Source organism: Pezoporus occidentalis, unplaced genomic scaffold (assembly GCF_034315485.1).
Source record: "Pezoporus occidentalis ecotype Australia unplaced genomic scaffold, CSIRO_AGI_Poc_V1 ctg201, whole genome shotgun sequence".
Classification (NCBI taxonomy): domain Eukaryota; kingdom Metazoa; phylum Chordata; class Aves; order Psittaciformes; family Psittacidae; genus Pezoporus; species Pezoporus occidentalis.
The window spans coordinates 676,964-696,289 of NW_026913868.1; the positions used below are offsets into that span (position 1 = coordinate 676,964).

Genomic DNA, 19,326 nt, shown 5'->3' on the forward strand with positions numbered 1-19,326 from the left:
CCGAGGTGATATACTCTGGCCTTCCTGCTCAAGCAGGGTCATCTGGAGCACATTGCTGCAGAAAATCCAAAGCAACACCAACCAAATGTGCAATTGCTTAAAAAAGATAGAGAAACAGCTTGGCTTTCATAGCAACTCCATTGCAAGAGAAGGAAAGAAATGACTTCTCTGAGAAAGTGTTGCTGGTGTTTAATACTTCTGTGGCAGCTCCTTATTGTGGTAATAAACACTTTTCAGACTATTCAGACAGAAGTCTTTGAGGTGCTTTGTTATGCTTGAGAAATAAGTTGGCCAAGGAATGAGTAAAGTATTGCAGAGCCAGAGGGAACCTTTGTTTGTAGAGTGTACAATAAGACTGAGAAGTTTTAATTTTTATCTGCAGAGAGCACCACTTAAGAGATTTCAGTGCACTTCTGGATGCCTGTCAAGCAAGGTTTTGGACTTTGTGAGGAAGAGATCTGTAATTAGTGTAAAAGAATCACAGTAAGACAGATCACAAAACAGATTTTTCTTCTTGTACTCTATAGAAATACATCTCTCTCTGGGAGTTGTTCCCATCAAGCCAAAGTGTTGACTAGATTTCGGCTGCCTTTGCTCTTTTGTGAGGACAATGAACCAAGAAGGTGTAAAATGCACATGTAAATGAGGATTGCTGCTCCCCAGCATTTTGCTCCTCTCACCTGACCCATGAGTCATTAGAGGTGCTGGGCATATTTAACTGCATCCATGACTCACCACTTAACTCCCAGGGCTGAGCAACTCTTCTCTGAGCCAGGATCCAACTTTTAATTAGTGACTGAGGCCAAAGGAGAACTTGCCTATGTTTAGAATACATAAAGGGACCCACAGGAAAGCTGGAGAGGAACTTTTTAGAAGGGCATGTGGGATAGGACAAGGGGGTATGGCTTTAAACTGAAAGAGAGGAGGTTTAGATTAGAAATTAGGAAGAAGTTTTTCCCTATGAGGGTGATGAGGCCCCGCACAGGTTGCCCAGAGAAGCTGTGGTGGTCCCATCCCTGGCAGTGTTCAAGGCCGGGCTGGACGGGGCTTGGAGAAACCTGGTCTAGTGGAAGGTGTCCCTGCCTCTGGCAGGGGATTGGAACTGGATGAGCTTTAAGGTGCCTTCCAACCCAAACCATACTATGATTCTAAGAGAAAAGCAGGTGTCAGAAAAGTCCCCCTGTGCTGTACACCATAGCAGCACCTTGGATTGCAGCATCAAGCCTGCTTCTCTTAGGGTATTTAAAAATGCACAGAAATTTGGGTTTTTCTAGTTTATTTTAACAGCATCATGTGTTGGCTGATGTTCGATCTGCTTGTAAATCACATTGTTAATGGCAAAGTAAGAAGGGGATAGGATTGCTGGAACAATATGTTCTGCAATTCTGGTGTACCTGATATTTATGTGACAATATTCAGGTGTGTGGCTAACATCATAACTGATTTCATAATAGGTCCGTAATCCAAGACTGTTTTAGCTTTACACCATTCATCAGTCAGTAGTCTCTTAAAAGGCTCATTCTCCACCTGCATCACACGTTGAAGCCCAGCACTTGCAGAAGTGAGTACCATTGACTGTGTTTGATTCCTTGTGGAGAAATTGCAGCTCCTAATACCAGACTCTGTCATGAAATTGCCTTTTTCTTAGGCTTGTCATGGATCATTTTTGCCAAGTGTCCTTTTGTGTTCCCACCATTAGCTGTGTCTTCTGCTGAGTATTCCTACTGCCACAAATATTTTCATTATGCATGAGGAAATCCCCCTTGGGTATCCCAAAAGCCATATTGATCTTTTGGCAAGCAGTAAGGAGTTAGAGCCAGCTACTTTAGAGCCTTTGCTGAAATAGAAGACATGGGTTTTAAATAACCATTGCTTAGGTTATTGTGTGTACAGTTTAAGAACTCTTAGCCCATCCAAGGAAGGACAAAAAACCCCAAGTACTGGCACTTTGACCAGCAGTTGGTTTGATATGTGAAGCTCCTGATGCTTTTTGAAACCCAGTGGAAATCACTCTTCTCAAAGACACCAGATCAGAGCAACCTGTTAAAAATGTGTTTGGTGAGATACAGATGATAAGAAGAATGTGGAGCTATTGGAGCAAGTCCAGAGAAGGCCATGAAGATGCTGCAAGGGCTGGAGCACCTCTGCTATGAAGACAGGCTGAGAGAGCTGGGCTTGTTCAGCCTGGAGAAGAGAAGCCTTCAAGGAGACCTTAGAGCAGCTTCCAGTGCCTAAAGGGGTGACACGGAAACTGGAGAGGGGCTTTTGACAAGGGCCTGTAAGGACAAGGCAAGGGGGGGAATGGCTTTAAACTGACAGAGGGGAGATTGAGATGAGCGCTCAGGCAGTTTTTCCCTGTGAGGGTGGTGAGGCCCTGGCACAGGTTGCCCAGAGAAGCTGTGGCTGCCCCATCCCTGGCAGTGTTCAAGGCCAGGTTGGACGGGGCTTGGAGCAACCTGGTCTAGTGAAAGGTGGCCTTGCCTATGGCAGGGGATTGGAACTGGGTGAGCTTTAAGGTGCCTTCAAATCCAAACCATTCTGTAATTCTATGATATGTTTTCTGGAAAGATCATTCTATGCTTTTTCTCAAATACACACATTAGGTTTCATGTATCAGTCATTTTTCTAATAGAAACTGCAATTTCTCCACAAGAAATGCAGCAATCATGAAGGCTGACAGTGAAGCAGCTCCTAATTTTGTTTCTCTATAGTAAGGAATAAATCTCCTTTTAGAAGGTTGTACTTTATTTTCAAAGTTGAAGTCTGTTTTAAATTTCCCAAATAAGACTTTGGGAGTTCTGTTAGAAGATTTTGGCAACCTGGTCTAGTGGAAGGTGTCACTGCCCATGGTAAGGGCAGTGGAACTGATGGTCTTTAAGGTCTCTTCTAACCCAAATCATTTTATGATAAGATGGAGGTTTCTGCAGGCAAGTCCCATCTTACTGCAGCTGTCCTGTAATTTTACCAAGATTTAGCCCATCTGCTTGATTTTGGTGGCACGGACCTGCAATGAACTTAGGTGGGGTAACAAGTGGGCATATTTGTGCTGTGCTATTGCAGCTGGCTGTGCATCTGTATTTCACTAGTGGGTAATTCTAGTGCACTGTGAACCTCAAGAAAAGATGTTTAAGCAAACCTGTTTTACCTTATGAGCAGAGGAAGAGAAGAGGCTCTCCTGTAATTTGGGTGGCTCTATTCACATACAGTTGTTTGTTACACTAATGTATCTTACTTGTGCTTTCTGAGTACTAATTGTGACTCTAGCAAAAATATCTGAGGGCTTTGACTCACAAGCTCCAGTGATTCATGCTGGGGCGATTTAAGAGGTTAGTGTTCTCCTTTTATCTACCTTGACCCTCTGCTTGAGGTTACTGCTTCCTAAACAAGCAGCTAAACATAGCTGTCCACCCTTCAGCTGCCAGCGTTCACCCTGTGGCAAATTAATGTCATCTGGAGCATACAGCGATTTCAGAAGAATCTTTGGCTGGGGGGAGCTCAGGGTGTTAAATTGCCCCACTATAAATTGCCAGAATTTGATAGTCAGATCTCACCTCTTGACTTGCCGTAATGAGCAGGTGTGTGACAGGTAGGCTCTGGAAGCTTGAGCAGCTCCAGCACAAACTGCTGTAATTGCTGGTTTAAGATCCTATTCTAGCAGTAATCTGGGGAACCAAGGTGTGCGGGTACTTAATCCAGTTCTACATCCCCTCCCGTGCCGGCAGCAGCTTCTGGCAGAGAAGGAAGCAAATAGCAGGAGGCAGCCACACTGCAAATTGCTGTGGCTGTATCCATTAGACCTTGTCTGTCAAATCCCTCAGGACATCTGACTGGGCAGTGATTTTCTGTGCCTCTGTGCCAGGCAGGAGATAACTGGCTGTTGTTTTAGTGCCAGATCGTTTACAACAGAGATTCTGCCTAAATTCCCTTTTGTTTCCAGAGATCTGGGGGCTTGTTCCTAACTAGTTCTGGTGAAGCAGGCAGATTTTCTTTGTTTCCAGCTTTGGATGTGACTCAGACATGGTTCAGGAGCCATGTTTGCCATTTAAAACCTGTTTATTGTCAAGTGTTTACCTCTGAATGCCTTCAGTATGGGTGACATCTTTCCAACTTGCAGAATTTGAGCAAATTTGAGGGGAGACCTTAGAACAGCCTTCCAAAATCTAAAGGGGCCTACAAGAAATCTGGGGGTTGGAACTAGATGAGCTTTAACGTTACTTCAGCCCAAACCATTTTGATTTCTAAATTTGCCCAAAGCTGACTGCCCTTTGTTGTCATTCTGTTACTTTCGCATTGCATATTTTCTACTGCAAGACCCAAATTCTAGAAGCTGAAGAGTGTGTTATTTGGAAGATGTGTAACTGAAAATCATTTCGTGAGATCCTAATCTTATTATGGGGAGCTGTTCATCTTCTTTTGTTCCTCCTGCAGCTATGGAAAGTGATTGCCTATCCAGTTATCTGTCTTGTTCAATATTTGCACAGCATTTTCTCCTGCATGTGAAATATTCAGGTTTGTGACTGAACATAAGTGACTAAGGAGGGTAGATTTAAGGAAGCCATACTCACATATTTGTGTGGACGCTGGAACGAAATACATGTTTGTCAAAGGTTTACAGGGTGGTAGTATTTATTCATAACAGAAATCTGAGCTACAGGAGATTTAGCAATATCTGTAAATGCTATTGATCCGTATTTTATCCTGCACCAGTGGAAGGGATGATGGTCCTTGCGGTCATGACTTTGTCAAAGCTAAATAATGAATTTCAGTGCCTTTTTTTTTTGTACATTTTCAGCAAATTACTGCTGAACACCTGCCAAAGGGAATACTTTTCTCATTTTTGCTGCTTCACTGCTGTGCGTGTGTAATTTGGCAAGCATAACAAGTTCTCCAGTGACCTGTGCTGACATGTTAATGTGAGGATGGGATCTGAGTGGTCAGCTGGGATTGGTAACTGGAGATGGAATTTTTTACATGGCTTGGTCACCTGTATGAATATGAACCTGGCCTGACAACGACATGGTTCTAGTTCAAATTGTGCTAGTGATCCACAGTTAATGTCTTGTAGAGATGGTGTGGCATCTACTAAATAAGTTTTCTGGGTTAATTTCCTTCCTGACACAGAAAGTATTACACCGATGCCTGTATTACAGCAGCACGCCTTAGGTACTTTTGTATTCTGATTTTCAAAGTGGGCAGAACATCACACATTAGCAATTGCTTTGAGCTCCGTTAGGATGCAAAGGATCTTCGACTAATACTCCCATGCCCTGGAGAGCTAATGCAGGACCTGCAGTATGTATTTTCCTTCTTCCAGCAGAGATTGCTTTCCAGCCTAAATTGAAATAGGCTGGTAGAAGAGTGAGATGTGGTTTATAGTTCCCTCAGCTGTGCTGTGCTTGCCTCATTGATATTGTAAACTGAGATCCATTGCCTTTCAACAGTGCTAAATTAATTTGAAAGAAAAGTCATTTTCTAGTAACATTGTGGGTGCAGTAAGCATGGAAAAAAGAAGGCAGGTTTAATTTTCATACTCCTATGGAAGGATGTCAAGAAGTGGTTTTCCTGGGACTATTTTGTGAATGCTGTACTAAGCAGAGGCTGTTTGCTTTTGAAATATGTCTTTCTGCAATGTGTTGCAGCTGATGTGCTCTGGGACTTGGTGCCTCCTCATGGCCCATCAGTTTGTGAAGTCAAGTACTCAAAAGCTGAAAACTGGCAGAGCTGGGAGTGTTTTTGCAGCCTGAATTTGGTCACCCTCTGGGCTTGGATTATGCGATTACCTGGTTTTCTCTTTCTTGCAAAACCTTTGCCTTGTTTCCCTCCAGAGATCTTAGAATCCTAGAATCCCAGGTTGGAGAGGACCTCAGGGGTCATCTGCTCCAGCCTCTCCTGGCAAATCATGACCCAGGCAAGGCATGACCCAAAGCATAACCCTGTCCAGCCAGAGCTTAAAAGTGTCCAATGCTGGGGAGTCACCACTTCCCTGGGGAGATTATTCCAACGGCTGGTTGTTCTCATTGTGAAAAATTTTTCTTGTGTGCAACTGAAATCTCCCCAGGAATAACTTGTGCCCATTACCTTTGTCTTTTCCATGTGACTCCTTCTAAAAAGTGTGTCTCTATCTTCTGTGTAGCCACTCTTTAAATACTGGAACATGCTAACAGCTCTGAGGTGAGATGGGGGATAAGACAGCTCAATTCCTGTATTTCTATGTAAACTGGGTGCCTGATCTCCCCTTGCAGCCAGCCAAGATGTAGCCAGCAGAGCCTAGACCAGGATCCACCTTGTGCTGAAGCAGACACCCGTGCTTGGTTTGCGTCTCTGGATTCTGTTGCCTGGGCACTGCTGACTGCCAGCTCAATGTGGGTGTTTGTGTCCATCGGCTGGATCCCATGCCCAGATTCTTGGCTCCATTGCAGGCTTGGGCAAGAGGACATGTTTCCTTCTTCATCTCTGACTTCTGAGTCCTTGAGCTTCTGCTGGTTTTTGATGTAACATAGCTTTTTGTGACATACTCCTATTTCTTCCAGTGTTGGTTCTTGGTCCTGTTCTGCTTTTCAGGTCTTTGCTTTTTCCCACCTCTAAGAAGACACAAACGTTTGCTCACCTTTGGTTGCACTCTTTTTTTTGTCTCCTCTCTGGTGTATTTGTCTTGTTGTAAGCCAGGTTGTGCCATTTGCAGGGGGTTGTGGCCATGATAGGAAATGTTTGACTTTACTCCTTAGAAGGATCTTGCTCCTCGGGACCAACACCTCTTCACTGGAGTTGAGAGGGATGTGTGTGCCTAGGGACGAGATAGCTTTAACCTACTGTAGCAGCTAAAAACTGAAAGTTTTCCAAAGCGATGAGCTCAATCACCATTAAAAGTTGAGTAGCTGTTGGCACCTTAGTTGGAGCTGTGATGGACAGAGAATGGAGCCAGGGAAATGGCACCACCATTTCGTGCAGTCTACTGCAGCAAGCCTCTGCCTGAACGTGTGGTTTTACGAGCATGGAGAAAACAAGTGTATGGGTTTGTAGCCATCTGAGGAGATCATACTGCAGCTTTTTAGCAACGGAGTTGCTTTGCAAGAGAAGAAGATTAGATAAACCGTAGCTTTTTGTTGGCAGTTTTGGCTGATGACTGCTTTTTATTAGCTCTGTTTATAATTTTGTTGATACAATTTCTTTGTTTCCTCAAAGCAACAATCAAGTTGTTTTTTCCTTCCTCAAGCTAAATGTTTATATTGGAGTGTTGGATGGGGGTGAGATGAATTCTGTTTAATAGGGAGATGCAGAAACTGCAAAGCAAAGTCTTTGCTGGACACTGTCTTTATGCTACAATAGCTTTTAGGAGATAGAGTTGTCAGAACTCTATGCAGCACCACAGCAGCAAAAGTGGTTATTTTCCTCAATAACAGCAGGAAGTGGTTGTTGTGAAGAGTATACATCTCTCCCTAGGCCACAGCCAGGCAATATCAGAACTGAAATTAGAACCAGACTTTTACAAAAATACATAAAAGTGTCACCTAGTGCTGTCTGTCTCATCAGCTGTAGGAAGAAAAACTTGAACTTCAGTTTAGATTTAATACAAAAGACTGCTGTGTCATTTCTTTCATAATTGTAGATAAAAGGATTTTTTTTCTCTCAGTTCCCTTTTCAGTGTGCATCTGTAACTACATATTGACTATTGCATGGTAAACTGTCTGTATAATTAGGACCTAATTGTTGATCATTATTGATTTGGCAACGGACATTTAAATTGTTGTTCTTTCAAGTTTCCCTGAAGTAAATTGCACAGCAAAGATACGAGAAATCAAGGGCAAATCTTGGGCATCTCCTCAAGCAAGTTTTATAACAGTCTTTGTTTTGCTGTATGTAGCAGGTTGACAAGCTGCTTGTGCTTCAGCGTCACTGTGGTGACATGATTTGTTGTTCATGGGATGTGTTAGTTTGCTTCCCTACACTTGGATAAAAAGAGAGAGGGATGTAGAGTAAAACCTGTCCTGCGGGAATAGCTGATATTGATTGCCTGGTAGAGGTGGAATTTAACTAAAGGTCAGATAATTGTACTGGAATCCACTTAAGGGACAGTGAAATGGGGCTAAGAGCTAGTTGGTTTTAGATTTTATATTGCTTGGCAAAAAGAGACCAGAAAGGCAAAATTGACCAAAATGAAATATTAACCAAAGGCAGCCTAAAGCCTTCTGCTTCTCCCTCCTTGAAAGACTGTGTGGGTGAAGGCCACTGTGCTGCACAGAATCGGTGCTTAAAGCAAAGAGTAGCACTCTGTATTTAGTGTTTATCCTGGAATATTGGCCAGAAATACCCAAACTGTTACTGAGAAATGCATTTAATGGTTTCTAAAACTTCATAGCTTAAAGCATCTCCAATTTTCTCTCATTGTGCTGAGCATTTTTTTTTCCCAAGCTTTTATTTTGCACTATAAACTGACAAATGGGTTTGAAAATAATACTGTTTGGGGTTGATGACCCTCATGCAGGGGCTTTTTCCCCACTTCAGAAGTGACCTGTGTGGTTTTGGTAGCTTGGAAGGGCATGTAATTACTTGTAAACTATTTTTTTTCCCCTTAAACAGGAGAGGGGCTGCTCTTTGGCACAGGAGGTCTTACCCTCTTCTGCAGCAAGCTCAGAGCTTCATAGCATCTTCAAGCTTCTGGCCATCTGAATCATGGAATTGTAAAATGGTTTGGGTTGAAGGGACCTTAAAGCTCACCTAGTTTCAGCCCCCCAGGGTTATATAATGAAGGGAATAGAGAGCAACCGGAGAAATAGTGTTTTGCTGCCATGTAATTCAGCGGTGCCTTCACACTGTGTTCAGTTCTTTTTAAAAAGAAAGGGAAGAGGGAGAAGGGAAATGATACTGTGGAATGGGGGAAAAATATCTCAAAGTGGTATGATAGAGATCTGTGAAATCCTGAGTGGCATGGAGAAGACAAAGGATAAACATTGATTCAGTCATGGAATCAAAGAATCCCAGATTGGAAGGGACCTCAAGGATCATCTCATCCATCCTCTCCTGGCCAAGCATGACCTAGACTAAGTGGCCCAGCACTCTGTCCAGCTGAATCTTAACAGTGAAAAATGTTTAGGAGTCCACTACTTCGCTGGGGAGTTGACTCCAATGGCTGATTGTTCTCATTGTGATAAATTTTCCTCTGGTGTCGTCAGACTCTCCCCAGGAGTAACTTGTGCCCATCACCCCTGGTCAAAAGGGAGTCTCTGTTGTATTTGTAGCCGCCCTTTAAATGCTAGAACACGGGGATAAGGTCTCCACTGAACCTTCTTGTCTCCAGTCTGAACAAGCTCAGCTTTTCCTCACACGGCTGCCCAGTGCTTGGATCATCTTTGTGGCCCTTCTCTGGGCCCCCTCCAGCCCATCCACCTCTTTTTTGTATGGCAAGGACCAAAACTGCACACAGTATTCCCAGTGTGGCCTGACAAGTGGGACAATGACATCTTTATCTCTGAAGGCAGTTCAGGGACTCTGCTCTCCCTGTTCCTTGGGACAAGGAAGCTGGTAGCTTGTGGTGCTGCTTCTGTTCTGGGAGAAATGTGAAGACTTCAGTCTCCAAGACTGTAATTTGGCTCTGCTCAATGGGACAGGTTTGAGAAAGTCAGAGAGTTAACATAAGGGAGGAGGAGATGAACACTTGTCTATATTAGTCTTGTCTTAGTATATCCCCCCCCCCCCCTTCCCCTCCTTGTAGTTTTAACAGAGGTAGGTAAAATAGCAACTCGGCTCCTGCTAGAGCCATGCATATCTGATTTTTCTGGTTTGAAATCTTTCACTCTAGCATATGCTTGCTCATGCTGGTGTTTTCAGTTTGCCAATAATTTGTTGCTGAAAAAATGTTATGTTGCTATTGCCTTGAACTTGAGGGATGGGAGCTTAGAAAATAAGCCTGCCGTGTTAGACGGTCCTGTCAGGGTTTTCTGTTCAGTGTCCTGTTTTTGCCTCTTGAGCTAAGACAGGAGCTAAGGCAGTGATTCTGGCTTCTGGCTTCTGAAATGATTGTGCATTTATGATCCCAGCATGGTGAGAGCAGAGCAGCTCTTGTGCATGGCTCTGTCCTGGCTGTTGTGAATGGCCGGGTCCCTCCGGCAAAGCTGCAGCCTTCTTGCCCAGAGGTCCTCGACATGGCACTGCTCTCTGAAAGCTGTGAATGATATAAAAATAAACCAAACAACCCTCCCACCCTCTCCCCTCTATAGCCAACATCATTATCTCCTTGTTGTTACAGCCAGGCGTTTAATTAGCCCATGCAAAGAGCCCTGCTCTGACTAGGCCTAAAGTGTGTTAGCATAGCTGTGCTGCTTCTGCTCATGCTGTGCTTTTTCTTGGGAGGATTTTCAGATGTTGGATCCATTCATTGTGGTTACAATTTGGTAAACAAGTTAAGAAAGCGATAAGTTGTTGGGGTTTTGCTTCTGAATGAATGTGATTTTGAACAAAGATGCGACCCTGGATTTTGAAGACCAAATGACACAGCAGGAGGGAGTGTAATTACATATGACTTATCTGTTAGTGGCATTTCAGAAGAGCAAATATTATATTTTTTTCACTTGTCTTTCAGCAGTAAATACTGTTAACTTTATCAAAATTGGAAAATTATGTTTTAGTCAATAAATGACCTTATTTTAGGTAACTAAGTTTTCAGTATTTGAAAACTGAACCTTGGGAAACTGGTGCTGCTAAGAAACCAAAGAAATCCATTGTACCCCTGGTAGCAGTGATAAACAAAACGCTGAAATGTTGTAATAAAAAGGGAGCAGTAAAAACCCAAATTACCAGTGTTTGAGCATTCAGAAATACCTGCTCTGGGCAGTCATCAAACGTGCAACTTTTGAAATCTGTTGAATGAGTTAAGATGCCACCTTACGGGCAGGAAATTGTAGATATTAAATTAATTATTGCTAACTGTGTTTTGGAGATTGGCATATGCTAAAGCAGAGCTATGAGATCAAGAAGAAGAAGGTCATTTAAGTAGTAGGTGATCCTTGTGTATTATATTGGAAGTTTCCTCTTTTCAGAAAGCAGTAGTGTTAGGTTTTGTGTTAATTCCATGTGTATAGATGTCATTATCTGTCTTGAACACCTGTAGTTGTGTCACACCTAGGACCATGCTTCTTGGAGTCAAGGGCACAGGAAGGTTGTTTTTTTCAAGACATTAGACTTGTTTGAGATGCTGGATGTTCACAATCTTGGTTGTTGACAAAGTTAAGGCCAGGCATCTTCTGCTGAGAGCTCTTTTAGTTGCTGATTAAAATTCTTCTTTTTCCCACCCAGGCCTCTACAACTTCCCTCTTTCCACAAGACTCTATGCACTGCTTCTAAGGCAGGTTTGCAACTGTTTTTTTATTCCTTTTTTTCCATTGGAATAGGCTGAGGGTAGACAGGCAGCAGTACCTTCACCTTCCCAGCTCAGTTGTGACCACTTGTTGCAACATGTATGAATACTGAGCATCACATTTTGTGGAAATTGCTGCTGTCAGATAATCCATTAACAACAACGGTGATCAAGTAATGTGAACATCTTCAGAATTTATTCCAACTTTGCCTTTTCAGAAGGTTTTCTTTGGCTTTTAAAGTAGTGCTGGAATGCTCTGCAGGCACATATTTGGGGACTGTTGGGTTGGAAGAGTTGTTCTAGATCCTTCCCTTCTTTCCATATAGACAGGTGCAGCTAAACGCTTCTTGCTCTTGGAGTTTCACAGAATCACAGAATGGTTTGGGTTGGAAGGGACCTTAAAGCTCATCCAGTTCCAACCCCCTGACACAGGCAGGGACACCTTCCACTAGACCAGGTTGCTCCAAGCCCTGTCCAACCTGGCCTTGAACACTGCCAGGGATGGGGCAGCCACAGCTTTTCAGGGCAATCTGTACCAGGGCCTGACCACCCTCACAGGGTACAACTTCTTCCTTATATCTAAGCTAAATTGCCCCTCTTCAGTTTAAAGCCATTCCCCCTTGTCCCGTCCCTACAGGCCTTTGTCAAAAGCCCCTCTCCAGCTTTCTTGTCAGCCCCTTTAGGCACTGGAAGCTGCTCTAAGGTCTCTGTGGAGACTTCTCCAGGCTGAACAAGCCCAGCTCTCTCAGCTTGTCTCTGTATGAGAGGTGGTTCTCTTTGTTGCTGCCTTTGAGCTTCTTGTGCTTTAACCTTTTCTTGCTTCTTGCGCCTTTTTCTGCTCTTTTTCTTCTCCCTTTACTTCCTCTTTATGTACTCTGCTAGCCTGAAACATGTAAAACAGATAAATGGTTTAAAGGCATGTGATTAATGTACTGTATGCACACTGTGTTAACTCCCCACCTTTATTCTTACAGTTTATCTTTTCTATGCTTGCTGGGAGGAGGTGCATCTTTTGGTGTTGTCTGGCATTGTGCCACTCTGATCCCAACCAGGGAGTTTAGAAAGTGATGTGGTATGGATTGTAAATAATTGAGTCTTTGATGTTCAGGTCTCTTAGTGGATGAGACTTTTTGTCTGTAGACCAGGTTTAATCAAGAGCAAGTAGAGTCTTTGTTGAATGAGTTGTTTTATGCCAGAACTGTGGTGTCTGTTTTTTCTTTAAGTGAGAAAGCATTTGAAACTCTACGTTAAACTGCTGTGTCTGGTGGAGAGGTAGGTGGTTTTTTGATCTAAACCCCCAGAACTTAAATAAGAGGTAGATTCTAAGAAGGTCTATTTAATGTACCAGCTTTCTCTGAAAATTCAGTCAAAAATTCTGTAATTATTAAAATTAATAGACTCTCCTTTCTGACTTCCTATTTCAGGCAATTTGTAATCATGCTGAAAAGAGCTGACTTAGAATAGTAATATCTGAGCAAATCTTAAGGTTTCTCTGTACCTAATTTCTTTCATTTGTATGGCTTAACCACAACTTTATTTGCATAATTCTTCTCCGTGGTCAGTCTGTTATTAAAATTGCCCCACTGCCATCTTGTGCTGTACACTTGGCTTGATTTCTGATTGTTCTTTTGATTATATGGGGTTCCTCAGCACTGTTGTATTGCAACTAACAAGTAAGACTGTTCCAGGGAAGGAGGAGAAACACTGTAAGATACTTGTTGCTGCCTAAGAAGATAAAATCCATTTTCTCTTTCTGGTTCCATAAGAAATGCCCTTCATAAATATTAATGCAAAAATGAACTTGGAAATCGGGTGAACTTGAATATATAAGGCCATCATGGATGTAGTTTCCAGCTTGGGTTCATCTAATTCCTCAGAGCTTGCTCTCTTTTGCTTTTTTTGGTAATAGTTCTGCTTGTCTTGGTCATAACCAAGGTCATCTTGTGTCAGACACTCTTGTGTCTGAGTATCCTAAAATCACTTTCTTCAGAGCTCTAGGTATCTGCTTTTCAGGCTTTCTGCCTAATTGGATGGAAACTGTTCCCTCTTCATATCTGCCTTGGCTAGCATGCCATTGTTGCAGGATATGTGCCTAGATATCTGTTGTTTTTGAAGATTAAGTGAAGGCAAATCCATCCTGTCCGTTGTCATGATACATCATTGTATCCTGTTAGTGAGCTTGCAGGGTTGGTTGTTTTTTTGTTGGGTTGTTTTGTTTTTTTTTTTTGAGAAATTAAGTGTAAATATGCATAAACTTCTGCAAGAAAATTGACCTGGTATAGTGAGGTATTTTGACATTAAAAAAGAGAGTAGAACAATGTGTCACCCATTTCATTGGTTTCCAAACCAGACATAGCAGAAAAATATTGTCATTGACCTGAATGGCTTCTAATAGGGTTCTGTTGGGTTTTGCCTCTGGGACTACTGTTTAATGCTTGTGTAGTGATTTCGAAGGGTTGGCAGGAGACACCAATATTGGAGGTGGGCATATAAGGGATAAACCTGTATTCCATAGTAATTTCTATATGAGCAAGCTGTGTATTTTATTATGGGAAAACGTAAAGCTGTTTTTCTTGGAATGGTGCAGGATTCTATTCTGAGAAGCAGCGAAATATCTAGAAAACATTTGTGAGTTAAGTTGCATTATCATGAGCTAACTGTATGATTCAGCAGCCAAATTACCCTTGACTATATTAATAGTGGAAAATTGGGTAGGAATAGGCAAATCATATTCCATCTGGATATAGTACTGGTGTGTCTGCAAAGTTCTTTGCCTGTTTTTGGTATCAAAGGCAACAAAAATATGCTTGAAAATGGTGCTAAGAAAAAGTATGAAAGTGATGAAGCATTAGAATATATGCACATAGTGAACAATATGCAAAACTCCTTGAGCCTAGTCTGACACCCTGATGCCTGCTAGAATGGCAACATGGTGGAACACAACTAATTTTTGGAGATTTCTGGAGTGCATTATGGTGGTATTTGGAAATAGTTGGTTCATCCAGTGCCTAGGAGAGGCGCTTTCCTGGATCTGCTGCTCCAAAGAGCAAGCTGGGGAGAGGTGTGGTCTTAGCTGCAATGACTCTGAGATGTCAGAGCTCAAGATCCCAAGGGATGCAAGTAGCAGAATAAAGACCTCAGAATTCAGGACAACAGAACCTTTCCAGGATCCCATGGGAGGATGCCTTGAAGGGTGAGTAAACTCAGGTGAGCTTAGCTGCTCTTCCAGGACAACCTCTTCAAATTGCAGAGACAATGCATCCTGATGTGCAGGACACCAAGCAAGTGCAACAGGTCACCAGCTTTGCTTAACAGCGTAATGGGGACATCCTGATGGAGCTCAAACATGGAAAAAGGACTGCGTGCGGAAGGTGAAAGGAGGTTTGGGATACCCAAAAGGAATACAGGCAAGCAGAGGGCATATCAGGAAAGTTTAACTTAGCTGGATTTGAAATTCCCAGGGATTATAGGGCAACAAGAACTTCCATAGATATGTTGTCAGCAGATGGAGATAAAATGTGGGTCTCCTGCTGGATGAGGTAGACAGCTGATGAAGCACACAGGGAAAGGCTGTTTCTTTGCCTTGGTCTTTATTTGGATGATCTTCTCTTACTAGGTAGTGATTTGGGATGATGGGTAGTGCCCATGGCAGAGGATTATGTTGGACCAGAAGACAACAGTACTACTGCCCTGCCAGTGTAGAGGTCTCAAATACTTCATGCCCCCTTACAAAAAAAAAATAGCAAAATATTTCACTGCTCCTGTATATCTCCACTGGTTCTCCCTGCTTTAACTCAGTGTATTGGATTAAATATATAGGATCATAGAATCACAGAATGGTTTGGGTTGGAAGGGATCTTAAACCTTATCTAGTTCCAATCCCTAGACCAGATTGCTCAAAGCCCTGTCCAACCTGTCCTTGAACACTGCCAGGGATGGGGCAGCCACAGCTTCTCTGGGCAGCCTGTGCCAGGGCCTCACCAACCTCACAGGGGAAAACTTCTTCCTAAGAGCTCATCTCGATCTCTCCTCTGTCAGGTTAAAGCCATTCCCCCTTGCCCTGTCCTTACAGGCCCTTGTCAAAAACCACTCTCCAGCTTCCTTACTTGTTTTACTTTATTTGTTTGGAGTTGATCTTGGTCTTGCTTTTGCAGTTGCTTTAACCACTCTTCTCTTTATGGCATACAGTTGGATAAGACAGTTTTACCAGCCATTACACTGTACTGAAATCTGTCGATTCCTGTAGTAGATGTTACAGTTTAGGGTCTATTGGTATTCATTATATTCAGCCTTTTACATCTTGGCCATGAATTTGGGGATGTAATTACTGGAACTAGATGATCTTAAGGTCCTTTCCACCCCTAACTATTCTATGATTCTATGATTTTTGTCTCCTCAGTATTTCTAGCCTGATTGCAAGTGCTCAGAATGAGCATGTGCCCTATAGCATGATGGGCGAGTTATCTGGTGACTTCCTCCTTCCCCCACTCCTCCTTTAGCTAAATTTTCTCTCTTCAGTTCTTGCTGGTCACGTCTTTAAAAGTGGGTGTTTTTCAGTCTGATGTTAATGAATCACATGTTGGCAGTGTTTTCCCTGATGCAATAAACGATTGTTCTGTTCGCTGCCTGATTAGTGAGCCACAAACTCTGAAATGTTGTATGTGGGTTTTGTTGGGTTGGGGTTTTTTGAAGATGCTTATTTTGACACCCATTGCAATCTATCCCCCAGATATCTTGATCTTTATATATCTTAGGCTTTAACAGTTTGAAGGGAGTTAATATTTTTGCTATTCAGTGTGAGCCCACTGGGGACTTTTTGCATTTTGGGGGCAGGTGTGAGGGAGGATGTTGGGGTTTTTTTTTGGTCAGATTGGACCTCTGTCATGCTCTAAGGTAGGCTCTGGAGCTTTATTTTGATTCAGAAGTTTCCAACTATCTGGAGCCAGAAATCAGATGATGAATCCTTATAGAACACTTAATAAAGAGCTGAAGTTAGTCATCCTTGTGATTTTGGTGTATGATATTCTTTCAGGTATCAGCATAATATCTCTTACTCAAGGTGTCCTCTTTTCAGCAACATTTAGTACAGAGTTCTTCATCATTTGGGACTATTGAAAGAGACTGATATTAATCTCAAACAATGGCTGTTAATCCTACCCCCATCCCAGTTTGGGAATTAGACAGATTATCTCTGCAGTCTCAAATGGTTTCAAAAGAAGAACTTTCCTTCTTCCAGCTGTAAATCATTTCTGGGTGCTGCAGTTCACTGTTATACAACCACCATATTCTTCAGGAAAGACAGTCAAGTGAAATGATTCCTGTACGGAAAGGAATATTGTCCTTGCTGGTGGTGTTGGAAATTATGTTGATTGATGGTTTCTTTCCTGAACTTTGGTGCGAGGCTGCTTTGGATTCCTTTTTTCTTTTGTTTTACTCTCTCGTAGGTCAGTAACGTACCATTTGTCATCAGTAGTGGATTTTTCTACTAGCTGGAACAATTAGTCTTTGTTTGACATCCTGTGATGAATGGGAGAGGAGGGGGAAAAAGGGTAACAATGAATTTTGTTTCAGCATTAGACTTCAATGAAGTTGTGGGCATTCTGCTTGCTCACAAAGGGAAGTAGTTTGTGGATTTTTTCATGGACATGTACATTTTCTTGTGAGAATGTAGCTGGATCCCAATCCCTGCAGTTTATCTGTACATTATGGGAATGAAATGAAAATCTACTGAGCATTCCAGCCTCTCCCTAACATGAGGTCCTATATTATCGTTGGTGTCTGAATGGGAGCAAATGCTCAGACTGCCTTTGGTTTGTCCCCAAAACTGAGCACGGTTCTCATTGCCTGCTCTGACTTTCCCTGCTACCCAGGCTTTGTTTCCAGACAGTGAGTACTAAAGGCTCAGTCTGTTCTGGGATTGTCTTCCTAACAAAGACAGTTTAAAAAAGTCCTGCAAGCCCAGTTGTTTTTCATACAAAGCAAACCCCAGATTTTACTAGCACATATTTGTGTATTGTTTCATCCGTGCACTGCTGTGAGTTTGAGGGCACCCTGGCTGCTGGGATATTTGAGGGTTTTAACCTGGATTTTAATTCTGATAGTGACATGGAAACTCTCACCTGGAAGATGCTGGAAACACATTTGAGGTTACCTTTACCAACTTCACCGTTTCAACAGAGGATGTGTTTTTTTGCAGGTATTCAGAACGAAGCCTGACAAAATGTATTGGGATAACAATAGAGACCAGGCCAGATTACTGCCTGAAGCGGCACTTAAGTGACATGTTATCCTACGGCTGCACACGGCTGGAGATTGGAGTGCAGAGCGTGTACGAGGATGTGGCCAGGGACACCAACAGGTGAGGAGAAGGCTTCAGTGCAAAGCTGAGCGTGGCTGCTCACTGCATGCTTTCTAGAATACTCTTGAGTAGCATGTCTTGATCTGTTTGCTTCAACACGCATTTAACACTGAATGTTGAAACACTTGGCTCATTTCCTTGTTTGTGTGGCCATGTCTGTTAAGAAAAAGTAGTAAACCACAATGGCTTCATGTATTTCTTTGTGATATTGTGTAGACCATGGCTTGAGAAATGGAGTTATTTGTGATGTTTTATTTTAAACCTGTATTCTTTTCCTGTATTGTACACCTTTTTTTTTATTGCTTCATAAGTAAATGCAGAGAGAGCACATAGTTCTTGTCCTACATAATTCATAATCTATAGGCTTGAGAAGATACACACAGTATAATCTATTGGAGGTGCTGAACCAGCAAGTAGCATGTCCTCTGAACCACATACAATTTTCTGCTGAGTATTGGAGAGGGGAGATGACACTGGCAAGTACAGAGGGTGAGATGTAGCCAGAAATAACTCCTGTTGATAGATTAACCACAGTCATTCTAGGCATACAGTATCTCTAGGGATTGTAAAATATATTTGCAAGAGGCCTGTGATTTATTCCCTGTCATGTGGGACCTGTGGCCAAAAGAACAGTTGTCCTGTGTAGGAAAGCATGCAATATATTGTCCATCCCACCCCTTACAGGCAAGTAAGCCAATCTCTTTCTTTTTTTTTTTTTTATTGCGAGTCTGATAGTTCTGTTGAGATTTTTGAAAGAAGTGATTTTTCTCTTCGTTTTTTTTCACTCCTGACACTCATTCAACTTGCCTTCATTCTTACTCCATATTCCAGTCACATCCCATGGATGTTTAATAACCGTAATCATACATAATGACAGAGAGATTACGGTTCAATAAGTGAAGCACATTTTTGTTAATGCCCATGGAAGTGCAGGATGTCACTACTGTGAAATGGTCAGGCTCTAGGTCTTAGTATACAGCAATAGCCATTTGTTGAATAGTCCAAGAGTTAAAAGCTAATATTTATAGGTGGTGCTTTCCTCCTCTAGATGTCAGAGCTTTCCAAAGGAAAAGAATGTAGCTAGATCTCACTCTTAGGCTAGATGTATATTTACTGTTAATTCTGACACAGATTGTAAATTTAACAATTAATTTCAGCTCTTAAAATCTTCTTTCCACCTTAAATCTTTTAAAGCTGTTCTATCCTGCTCTGGAACTTTAAAACCTCGCTTAGCTATCATTTCAGTCATCTTCAGTTTTCCTTCAGTGTTGTGTGTTACATCAGAGCTGGTACCATAAATCATTCACAGCTGTATGTCAGTTTTGACTTGTACAGCTTTCCTCATGATGAAGAAGAAGAATGAAGACTGGATACTAGAGAAAAATTCTTCACTGTAAGGGTGATCAGGCATTGGAACAGGCTTCCCAGGGATGTGGTGGAATCACCGTCCCTGGAAGTGTGCACAAACTGTATAGATGAGGTCCTTAGTGACTTGGGTTAGTGGTGGTCTTAGCAGTCCTGGGGTAATTTGATTTGATGATCATAAAGGTTTTTTCCTTCCTGGTTGATTCTATGTATTATTTGCTTGACTTCACTCAGAAGTAATGCTGTATAGAAT

General features: G+C 42.3%; 1 protein-coding gene across 1 annotated transcript in view; it reads left to right on the top strand.

The window, feature by feature from the left end:
- Positions 1-19,326, top strand: part of ELP3 (elongator acetyltransferase complex subunit 3) — a 96,219-nt gene that overhangs the window by 12,570 nt on the left and 64,323 nt on the right. Inside the window, exon 8 of the mRNA XM_062618579.1 lies at positions 17,547-17,708. Coding sequence (XP_062474563.1) covers positions 17,547-17,708 — 162 coding nt within the window. The remainder of the gene's footprint in view (positions 1-17,546; positions 17,709-19,326) is intronic.